Source organism: Rhynchophorus ferrugineus, unplaced genomic scaffold (assembly GCF_030347505.1).
Source record: "Rhynchophorus ferrugineus isolate W39M unplaced genomic scaffold, kcgeb_rfMv2 rfM3, whole genome shotgun sequence".
Lineage (NCBI taxonomy): Eukaryota > Metazoa > Arthropoda > Insecta > Coleoptera > Curculionidae > Rhynchophorus > Rhynchophorus ferrugineus.
Window position 1 is genome coordinate 14,714,143 of NW_027472582.1, and position 12,417 is coordinate 14,726,559.

At 32.0% G+C, this 12,417-nt stretch overlaps 1 protein-coding gene across 1 annotated transcript; it reads right to left on the reverse strand.

The window, feature by feature from the left end:
• Nucleotides 1-1,498: 1,498 nt before the first annotated feature.
• LOC143194324 (uncharacterized) lies at nucleotides 1,499-10,325 on the reverse strand. The gene is made up of 5 exons (XM_076401019.1): nucleotides 10,182-10,325; nucleotides 7,423-7,614; nucleotides 7,159-7,345; nucleotides 5,399-5,498; nucleotides 1,499-1,634 (listed from the first exon to the last, which is right to left on the reverse strand). The coding sequence occupies exons 1-5, from the start codon at nucleotides 10,248-10,250 to the stop codon at nucleotides 1,628-1,630; spliced, it is 555 nt and encodes a 184-aa protein (XP_076257134.1). The 5' UTR covers nucleotides 10,251-10,325; the 3' UTR covers nucleotides 1,499-1,627.
• Nucleotides 10,326-12,417: the final 2,092 nt, after the last annotated feature.

Here is a 12,417-nt window from a genome sequence, read left to right on the forward strand (position 1 = left end):
GCGAAAGGTTCAAGTTCACTAACGACTATCTGATTTTTTTAAATCTTGAAACTTAAGTAGATTAAACTCCGAAATAAAATATTTAATTCATAACATAAATTGGTATTAAAATATTTTGTACAATATGCTGAATCGAGTATTTTTATCATATTTTTAAACAAATAACTCGCCCGTTCCATATTTAGCAAATGAAATACAAAACATAACTAGTTATTATTAATGAAATGTTTCGTTGCTCTTAGCTGATTATTTTTTTTTGTATACATTTGATAACTTTTACAGGCATATAACAAAAATATTATTGATATTAGTTTGATATAGATTGAGTCCTTATGGGTACATTATCATGTTGCTGAAATGTAAAGAATAAACCTTCCTGTTCTGAAGCTTGGTGTAGGAAGTCATAAGAAGTTTATCATTGTTTATATTTAAAACCATTCGTTTTTATGCTAGAGCAAATCCCTAGAGCAATAATTAATTTTATTTAAACCTTCACGCCCTGAAAAAAAAACCTCTTATATACTCTATATATATAGAATAAATATATACTCTTATACATTATATTTAAACATATTTAAACATGATAAAAACGGCCGTTCGGATGTTTCGTTCGTCATTTCCCGGTCATTTTAAAAGAGTATTTATATAATCATATCCTCTTGATTCAACCTTAATGAAATATTTTCCATTTCTGCAATATTTAACATAAAAATAGAATTAAAATTTCCCTTTAAGATCCTAATAAATTTTCTTATCAAGCATGTTAAGCTTAATGATCTGAGTATTGTTCTGTAATGAATTGTTTAAAGACATGTAGCATTAAATATATCCTAGATAGGGCATTATAGCCAATTAAAATTCATACGATTTTCAATATTTTCGTGGACTAGTCCAAAAAGAAACTTTTCCTAAAAGGCTTCCAATACTGCTGAAGAAGTGACATTCGAATTTTTTTCAATTCCATGTTCTGAACTTCATTTCATTTAATATATTAGTGGCTCTACAGTAAGAGACGTAAAACTTCTATTACAGATCAGTTATTTACGTAAATCGACCTCAAAACGTATGCGACCTCTCTGGAAAGAATCATCCAACTTACAAAATTATTGTTATTGTTTATAAGTAGGGTAGAAACGTTTTTTTATAATAAAATATTTATCACATTAATTTTATTCATTGTCATAAATACGCTAACAAGTTATCTTTAAATACCCTGTCAATATTAACAAATCGAAGTTTACGTAAAATTCTTGGTTTTACTGTTAACAAATAGGTGATTTACAGCCAAATCTTAACTTGTTATTTCTCCAGACAAGACAATGTAATATTTTACATTTGTATCATCATATTTAATCCAAAGCCTTAAATTTGCGGTGAATAGTTCTAGAAACACGTACCTTTATTTAATGAATGCTATTTATTTTTTAAATAAATCAAAGTGATATGATTTAACATTATACGAAGCTAAAAAATATAAACTATAACAAAAAATAACATAATTTAGCAACAATATACTTTATTTATCAGAAAAAAAAACTACACAATAATATAGAACATAAATGATTCCATGTGAATATAAATGTGATGTCTTGATTTAATTTTTCCAAATTAGTATAGTGAAAACACATCAACCCCTAGAACAAAATAAAAACATTATTTTGTTGAACTGTCAAACATAATGAAACATCACAGTACGTAATATGAAAAAAAAATCAGAAAACAAATCCAATTATATAAACTTTGGTGCTGACAAAGCAATTTGTTCATTTGCTTTCAATAAATCATTTAAAAATGTATGTAATTCTAAACCCAAGATGTATAAATAGGGTAGACCATATATTGGTTGATTATTTCTCTATTAATATTATACTTCTATCTTCTAAAATTATATTTAAATTATTTTCAATGTTTCATTCAATGCTCAGTATGGCTTAAAATATCCTCAACATATAAAATTGAATTTACACACACACACACACATACCAATGTTCATCATCAATACTGAAATAATACCCACTCCAAAAATAAACCAACAGATGGTCTGCCTTATTTTTATTGTACATTATTTCGTCTTCTTAGAATCTCAATTTCTGTTTTCTATCTGGACCTTCATTATTACTCCTAAATATCATAGTAATTTACTTTTTTTCGGATTTTTTAAATAATTTTCTAGTCCAGAGTTTATTTTTAACTCTTCTTCTTCAAAAGATTGTTTCTTCGTTCCAAAGCTTTCTGAAGAGTTTCTTCTCGTTTCCTTTTAATCTCCGCTATGATTTCTTTAATATCTTTCTTCAATGGCTTTCTCGCATTTGAGTTCTTAATCGGCGCTGAAACGTTACCCAACAGTTCGCTCAATTCATATCCACACTCTTCAAACCGCTTCTGAAGATCAAACAGAATCTTCAGTTCCTTTTTAATTTTATAATATTTCTTTATTTTCTTGTTTATATCCTTGATGGTATCGGTTTGTAGTTTTTTCAGATTATTCATTTCCCAAATAGTCTTGGCGATCTTCTCCATTTCCTCTTCGTTGTCGGAAACCAGCATTTTCTTTAACTTATTGAGAACATCGATATTCTGTTGACCTTCCCTGTCACGATCTTTTCCCAAATTTTTAACCAAATCGTTTCTCGTTTTGGCATTCACGAAATTGAGGTCCGATAAATAATCCACGTATTTGATTTCTTTTTTGGTGTTCAGTTTAGTTTTCATTTTAAAGTTCTGATCGAAATCATCGATCACGCTGGTAATAAGGACTTGAAGCTTCTCCAGTCTGATTAGAGTGTGGACCAGGTTGCGTCTGGCGAATTCATTGTCGCACTTTTTCAAAGCCTCAGCTATTATTTGTACGGTGATGTCTTTTAGGTGTTGAAGGTCTTTGAATTTGCTCAAAAGACCTATCTGCGCATGGAGATCATCTGCTCGGTTTTCGATTAATGTTCTCTTCCAATCTTGTTCGACTGAATATTTAATATACTGAATTTTGATTAAGTTCTCGAATATTTCATCGTAATCCTCCGCATTCAAACGTTCTAATTGGTCGATCTCTTCCAGCAAGGATGATATTCTTTCTCTGACTATTTGTCGTGGAACAATGTTGGTTTGTACGCTACCAACAATTTCGGAAGTTTCCTTTGCTCTAGATATGAGCATGTCGATTCTTTTACCAGTTTCCTCGGTAGATCTTGGTTCAGGTGGCTCCGGACTTTTTACAACGTCTGATTTTCGTTTGCGTAAAAACAATGGCCTCTTATAACCTTTATATTCCATGAACGGAAGTCCTTTGTTATCGATGATGATTCTTGGTTTAATTTTCCGCACAATAATTTTCTTCTTCTTCGGTCTTTCTTCGTAACTATCCTCCGAACTATTTGGAATTATGCTGCCCAACGTTTTCTCCGAATTAGATCGCGATCTACTCCAAATATTTTCAAGTTTTGTATAGTAATCCTTCACGGGCTTCAAGTACTCGTTATCGTCCTCTAATTGTTGTGCAAGATAGTTTTGTACTTGTTCCTTAATCTCCTCATCATCATTAACAATCTTCACTACGTAACGTTTTTTTCTTACATGTTCTGAGGCTAGTGTACGAAAATTTTTGTTTTCTTGCGATGATGAGAAAACCGCCGAATATTCAGGAGTGATCCGAGTTGGTTTGGTGTCTTCCTTGCTTTCAGTAGTGGAGAAATAATCAATAATTCCCTGAATTTTATCAATAAAATTAGTCAGATATCCAAAACTAGTGCTGTTCAATTCTTTTTGTAATTGCGATAAATCTTCTTCTGCTGGCGTGTAACAACTAATATCACCTTTGATGCTCTTGCTCACACATTCTTTTATTATGGTATTGATATCGATTTTTGTCGGTTTACCTGAAGAATCGATGGTACATGGATCATCATCGTCGTCAGTACTCCTCCTGTACCTCGCGTAATGGGGTTCATCTATTTTCTGGATGACGCTCTTGGGTTGAATGTTATCGAAGTCACCGATGATATCACTCGCCAGATTCAAACAATTTTTGTGAAAGTTTTTACCGAAATTTCTAAAATAGGATTTGGTCGTGTGGACCAGCTTCGGTAAAGATGTCATTACCGGTGATATCCCTTTGTTGATGTCGTGAAAATGTCGGAGAAACCTCATAGGAGCCGTTAAAAACATAAATATTGGATTACTGGGTATTGTATCTCCCATCCCAAATGGATCGTTCTTTTTCTTTTCGATATTTTGCTTCAATTCTTTAATTCTTTGATCCATTTCCATTTTCCTGTGGTAAGTATTCAGTTCATCTCTGACTGCCTTTTGAATAACGTTCTTTCCCAGGAAAAGATCAGGTTTCGGTTCAAATAAACGTGACATTTTTCTACCGGAGCTTTTTCTCGCAAAAGGACTATAAGCAACTATTTCATCGCCTTCTTCATCGCCTGAATCTTCAAAAGATGCCACCATTTCATCGGGATAATCATCATCTTCTACACTGATCTCTTCTATTTCATACTGTGGTGGAAGGTCCACCTCATCACTGCTTAAAATAATAGTTCTCTTATTTCTTTTGTGATTTTCATGATGTTCTTTCGAAGCCGATTCATCTGAATTAAACTTTTCACCATCCAACTCCCCGATTTCTAGTTCTTCTGAGTGTGTATCGTCTGAATATCGCTTAATACGTTTTGGGTTCTTTTCAGGTGATACCAACTGATCCATAAAAGCTGTGGCTTGATCTTCCAAATTAGATGTGAAATGATTGTTGTTTAATCTCTTCAGTTTTCTCAGTAAGGTCGTTTCATCTCCACTTCCATCATCATTTAACCTCGAAGAAAGTTTTTTTGGTGATATATAGCTTCTGGATTTTTTAATTAATTCTAATCTGTTAATTTCTTGTTCATTTTCCATGCTATTGTCGTCCTGATAGCGTTTGGATTGACGAAATGATTTTTGATAAGGTAACGTGCTTTTATCGGTGAGGGCTAATGGTCGTGGATGAGATTCAAGAAATCTGGGAACGTTATAAGGAGATCTATGTTTTAACGAAGGTACTTTATAGTTGTTTAAAACATTTCGCGTATTATAGCTTTGAGATTCCCGCTGATTATACATGTTTCTGTATTCCAAAGCTTTCCTTAGTTTCAGTTCTTCTAGTTTAAGTCTCGTATCGGGCTTGGATTGTCTCATCATCGATGAACCTCGAATACTATGTCGTAGCGGATCCCTGACAAACTGCGGTAGCATGTTCATAAAAAAATTGTAACCATGTTGTGCGATGCTTCTTTTAATTCTGGGGCAATTTTTATCCTCGCAATGACCACTTCCGTCATCAGCATATTGTCTGGTTTCCAAGATGCTTCTTTTACATCGAACACATTTATTGTTTATGTCAATTTCGGTTTTATGTACACACCTGCAACAGCATGGACATGTCGGCTGATTCTGGTTATTTCGTAAAGGTTTCGTCAATGGCTGAATTGGAAAAGGATTGTTCACCAGCTCCTCTCCCGTATCTAAAATAAAATTCGGAAAATATTTTTAAAAATATTAGTTTTTGCATACATAAAGTTATTATTTATAATCAAAACATTAGTATTATTTCAATGGCAATACCATCCATTGCTACTTATAATCCTAGGTCATTTTTTTTATAAAATACTGCATATGTGATAAAGAAAAATATATGTTATTTAGAGAACCACTGACGGTACTTTTTTAGTTACTTTTAAAGCCTTTTACATTAAAAAAATATTATTATGGATTATAACTGTTGATTATTAAAATAATGAACAAAGAGATGGCAACTATATATATATATATATATATATATATATATATATATATATATATATATATATATATATATATATATATATATATATATATATATATATTTCACTTTAGTTATTTCGTTATAATGGATATATGGTTTTCGATATTTTTAATAAAATATCGATATATTTTTTGTAACAAGTATAAAAAATATTGATATTTTTGATGGACCATTAAAATTAAGAACCAAAATTCACCAAACCTTTAAGTTACGTTAGTTTAAGTACCAATTTTGAAAATTTATGCAAAAATGTCGCCAAAAAAATATCGATATTTTTTTCAGAATATATCGATATTTGTTCTATATTCCAGTTCAGACATGTGGTATTTATTTTTACATAATTAAAATCTAAGAAAGCTGTTTCACAAGTATATGTTGATCCAAAATTTCTTAAGAATTTCAAATCCGTTATGACAGAAAAATCTTATGTTAATACTAATTTAGAAAAAAACTGAAAAATATTCGTGTGTTTCGAAACAAAATTTTCGATCCAATGTTGTTATAATGCGAACTGGCTTAAAAATAACTAAAATAGACTTATTAACTTGCTTTCTTGCATTTCACCATTGCTTTAGAGCGATTACTGAGACTGTATGAAAATGCTATGTACTTGCAAACAATAAACTCATTGCAAATCTAAATACTTTATTGTAAAATACTGTGTCCACTATTACTTTTCAAAATATTGTACATTAGGTTAGATGGTTAGCCCACCCTACAGGATTGATTAACATCTCAAAGATTTATCTTCCAAATAACGAAGTAACCATTGATAAACTGGAAACAGCAATAAAATTGCCAAAATATCAAGTCGGATCAGAATTAATCAAGGTTAGTAGAAAATTTTAACAGATTTGCTGTAGCTAAATTGTGGAGAAATACTATAATAGTTCCAATATTCAAACATGGATAGGACGAAGATTTTAAAAACTAATGAAAGTATCTAACAATTTGATGATAATTTTTAATATAAAAATTATACAAATAAAATTGCAGAGATATCGCGAACAACCAACTGTTGTATATAAAAAAGGTTTAAGAATAATTACAAATGAAAATTTTAAATAAATTTAGTACTTTTGAAGAATAGTTCCTAGAAGCGCCTTACCATAAATCTACACAATATACTATTGCAATATTATATTGCTAAGAGAGTGATTTGCAATTCGATTGCTAATGCCTAAAATAAATTTTATTACCTAGGCATTTCTATACTAGTTTCCAACATGGCATTGTATACGAATACACAAGAAGCATATAACAACAAACATACCGTCTAGTAAACTTCTGACAGATCTGATGTTCTAAAGAAATATGAAAATATATCATCAAATATTTACCATAACATTTCGGAGGTGGTACCAGTACACTATCAGTATGATACTGCAGATTACATAGTGATCTTTGAGGTTTCGGAGCTTCAGTTACTGGTATTTGAACAAGCGCGCTATAAGACTGGCCCTCAGCTTCACACTGACATTTTGTTTCAGTCGCTCCTTTCTGAACCCCATTTATCTCACGATCTATCTAAAATTTAAAATTAACAATCATTTAGTGTACTGGAAACTATATCCAATATAATATTGACCAAAAATAAAACATACTTTGTAATTATAGAACTTAGGCAAAGTTGTTTGGTGTTCAGCTGGATACGGAAGTTGCACAGCGGCTGAGAATCCAGAATCAGGAAGGTCTTGACTTATGGTGTCGGTTTTTGGTGGCGGTCTTTTAAAAATGACCTTTATTGGTCGTCCTTGAGGTCCTCTAATGTCGATGCCTTGTAAATGTTTTGAACACTATAAATAATTAATAAAAACATTAACATATTATAACAGTAGTTTCGGAATGATATGATTAATAATTTACAAAGAATAATCAGTTAAACACTATTTCTACAAATTGGCGCAATATCTCATTTATTTTGTCACCCCTAATTTAAATTATTATCAATCATTAGAATCATTAGGGTCTATCTGACATTTTCTTACAATATGGCTTCAGAAGCGTGCATTTGGAAACTAAGCATGGTGATGGCAGCATGATACTTTGGGGATGCTTTGATGATAATAATAAACCGGACTATATGATTAAACTTAAGGTGTAGCTAGGCTTAAGTATGTAATGTTATGATTTGAAGCGTTAAATGTGGCCAAAGAAATGATTAGCGATCGATTACAAGCATTGGGGAAAATCCAAAAGACAGGAAGAAGAATGCCACATCAATTGAATGACAGGCAAATGGATTATCGAAAAATCGCCTATGAAATGCTGTTTCAAAATTATGATCGGAAGTCATTTCTGCATCGAGTAGTGACGGGTGATGAAATGCGGATTTATTTTGAAAGCTCTAAGAGCAAAATATCATGGTTATGACCTGGTGAGACTGGCCATCGACTCCAGTGCCAAATCGTGGCGCCAGAGAGATGGTGTATTACGATCTGTTGAAACCTGGTGAAACAGTTAATAGTGATAGCTTCCGATAATTAATTTTATCCATGCATTGATCGAAAAACGTCCAAAATGGGCCCGAATATACAGTAAAGTAATTTTACAGCACTATAACATGACATCTCATAAAGCAAAAACCGGTCAAGGAAGCGTTGGGATGGGACAAATTATCACACCCGACATACACTCCAGACCTTGCTTCGTCCGACTATCAATATTTCGCATCAATGGGACACACTTGGTCAATTTCGAAGAAATTAGAAAATGGACTCAAAGGACAAACAGTTCAATGGCATCAATAAATTGCATCCATAACAGAAAAATGGGCAAGATATATCGCAATGGCCAATATAATCAATATAATCAAATGGCCAATAACTTAAATATTTTTTTTCATTTTCTTGATAATTATGTTATTTAAAAAAAATAGTAATGACTTTTCGGTATACCTGGTAAAGAGGTCTATAAGAAAATATTTCAAAAAAATACGATTCCTTCTAATATGAATCTAATTGGTCAAAGTTTTGTTCTTCAAGAAGACAATGATGTTAAACATTGGTTAATATTAATAGGTCAATTAAAAAGTCCCCGGCCTGACACATATATGGTGCTACTAGAATTACACCCATATAGAGTTTTTTAGTTAGCCCTAACCCTCAAAAGAATGCGTGTAGAAATTTGACAGATGTCGGATCATTAGTTTGTGAATTATAGCATTTTGAGTGAAACAACTTTTGTTATTGTGAAAAAATGGATAAAAAGGAATTTCGCGTATTGATAAAATATTGCTTTTTGAAGGGAAAAAATACAGTTGAAGCAAAAACTTGCCTTGCTACCGAGTTTCCGGAAACTGCCCCAGAAAAATCAACCATCAAGTATTGGTATGTTAAATTTAGACGTGGTGAAATGAGCACCGAAGACGGCGAACGCATTGGACTCCCAAAAGAGTTACCGATGAAAACATTTTAAAAAATCTACAAAATGATTTTGAATGACGGTATATTGAAACTGAATGAAATAGCAGATACTCTAAAAGTATCAACTGAATGTGTACATCATATCGTTCACACATATTTGGGTGTGAGAAAGCTCTGTGCAAACTGGGTGCCGCGCGAGCTCACTTTTGACCAAAAACAACGACGAGTTGATGATTCGGAGCAGGGTTTGAAGATGATCAAGCGTAATAAACCCGAGTTTTTGCATCAATATGTGATAATAGATAATATATGAATTTCACTCCGATCTCCAATCCACAGTCATCCAAGTGGACTGCACACGACGAACCCGCTCCAAAGCGTGGGATACCCAACAGTCGACTGGCAAGATTATGGCGTCTGTATTTTGGGATGCGCATGGAATAAATTTCATTGACTACCTTGAAACATTGTTATTGCACCGTTTGAAGGACAAAATCGCCGAAACGGCCGCATTTGAAGAAAAAGAAAGTGCTGCTTCACCAAAAAAATGCACCGTGTCACAAGTCAGCGAAAACGATGGCACAAATCCATCCATCCACCGTATTCTCCAGATCTGGCCACCAGAAACTATTCCCTGTTCTCAGATCTCAAAAGAATGCTCACTATGAAGAACTTTTCGTCGAATGAAGAGGTGATCGCCGAAATTGAGGCCTATTTTGAAGTAAAGGACAAATCGTACTACAAAAATGGTATCGAAAAGTTGGATGGTCTCTATAATCAGTGTATCACCCAGAAAATGTGTTTTATTATGGTAGACCGTAGACTTTTCAATTGACCTGCTATGTTACAGTTCCTAGAGCAAAAACAAAATGAAAAAATTTGGAGTGGACATGATTTTATATATAGTTATTGAACTTTTTTTAATGTTTATCATTATTTATACTTGCATGAAGTCAAGAAAATAAATTTATGAAGAATGTTAGACATTAGAAACTCACCCTTAAACATCCACAATCAGCACCGACGTAAGATAAGATCAGCACTAATATATACACACCAGATAACATTTTGTTAATTGTTTTCTAGCGTCCACAATGCCAAATCTTAAACATGCATATATACACTTGATGACATCCAGTATGAACTTCACAAACGTAAACATCGATGCACTTATAAATGTTTAAATATATAAACAATTTAGTATTAGGAATATCGGTTTGTTGAAGATCACAGTCAAGGTAATCACAGGTAATGAACCCACTACGCTATGTTTTTCGTTATTTCTTACAACAATATTAAAACTTCCGTATAAACACATTTCTAACGAAAAATATACATAATATATACTCTACAACTATTTAACATTAAAAGATTTTTTCACTATAATAAATAATTGTTTATTTCTTTATTTTCTATCTATATCTCAGTTAAGAGCTCAAATATGTTTCATTGGATAATAAGCTAAAATAATTGAGATCAAAGAAAAAAAATATAGAAATGAAAATAAATCAAATTTGACAAGAAAGACAAGAACAAAAATTGAAAACTAAGAATGAAGAACAATTTTCGACAATATAAAAACAGTAGAAAGAAAGATATCAAGATTAATTTTTCTAATTTAATTATTGCATTGTTACTAATCGGTTCCGAATAACCTACAATTTGTCTTTGTGATAACTTAAATCTGGGTATATAACTCGGAGGACCCATCGGCCCTATCTCAGTCTCTGGTGAAATAATGTTTATACATGTCACTGCTGTATTTTTTATTAAATGCAGCTCACTACACAACACTACACAAGATAAGATGGTTTGATTCTTTTGAGTATGTGTCCTGCTCTGGTGGTATCAAAAAGTTGCAATACTTCAATATTCCCATGAGAATGGAGTCTTTCCTCATGGCCCCTTGCAATTCTCTTGATTTCTTGAACGACTGTGGATATCTGAAGGTCTCGATGTAGGTAATCAGTCCTGTAGTATTTGGGTGCGGCCACAATACTTCTCAGGACTTTATACTGAAAAATTTGTATTTTGTTTATGTTTACTCTTTGCAGAACATCCCTATTATTGAACTCCGTATGTCCATATAGATTTCAGTACTTGCTTGTATAATAGCAATTTATTATGTACTGATAATTGTGATTTTCTTCCAATTAGCCAATACATTTTCTTATATTTCAATTCCAGTTCTTTTCTTTTCTTCTTTATATGTTCTTTATAAGTTTTGCATCAAAATTCGGAAGTATTATTTAATGTTGGTGCTTGTACGGTATGATTGTAAGTGAACTACACATGTACAAATTTACTTTCATTAATATTTATTTTTCAAGCTTGTGTCCAATTATTTATATTGTCACTTGCCTCTTGTAATTTTCGTGAGGCTTCTTCACTATTGTCTCCGACAGCTATAATCGCAGTATCATCAGTAAATGTAGCCATCGTAATATTCTCCACATGTGTTATATGAGAAGTGTAGACTAGATAAAGCATTGGCCCCAGTATACACCCTTGTGGTTAGTTGTGGCTTTAGCTTTTTTTATTGCATAGTAAGCTTCTTCTTGTTTAACTCTAAATATTCTGGCTATAATGTAAGATTTTAGTAGTTCGGTGTGTTGTTTTGGTTACATTTTCTGTTTATGAACAAGGCCTTCATGCCAAACCTTATCGAAGGTTTGTGCTACATCTAAAAATATAGCTGAGCATAATTTTTCACTTTCGTATTCTTTTTCAATAACTTCTGTTATTCTGTAGACCTGGTCATTTGTTGAATGCTTGTTAGTAAACCCAAACTGGTGTGTTGGTTTTTTCTCTCTATGATATTAAGATTTATGGTGAGATCAAACAAAATAGCAAAAATCCATTATAAAATAACAATGAGTAGTAATGAAACAGAGAGGAGTAAATATAATACGAAATATAAAGCAACACAGATTAAACTGGCTAAGATATGTGCTAAGAACAAACTACAAAAAAATTACAAATATAATAGCAGCATAGAAATTTAAAAAAAAAATAAAATTGATCCACCGATTACAAAAATCGGTTGAAATAATTTAATAACATATAATAATAACAAGAAATAAATTAACCTAACATTAAATATCATATGTTATGTTCAGAGAATTTGTATCATATATAGTTATTATTGTATACTTATTTAAAATCACATCAATAGCTTCAGCAAATTGTAAAACGACATTAAACAATATTAACAAGCTTCCAAACACATCAGAA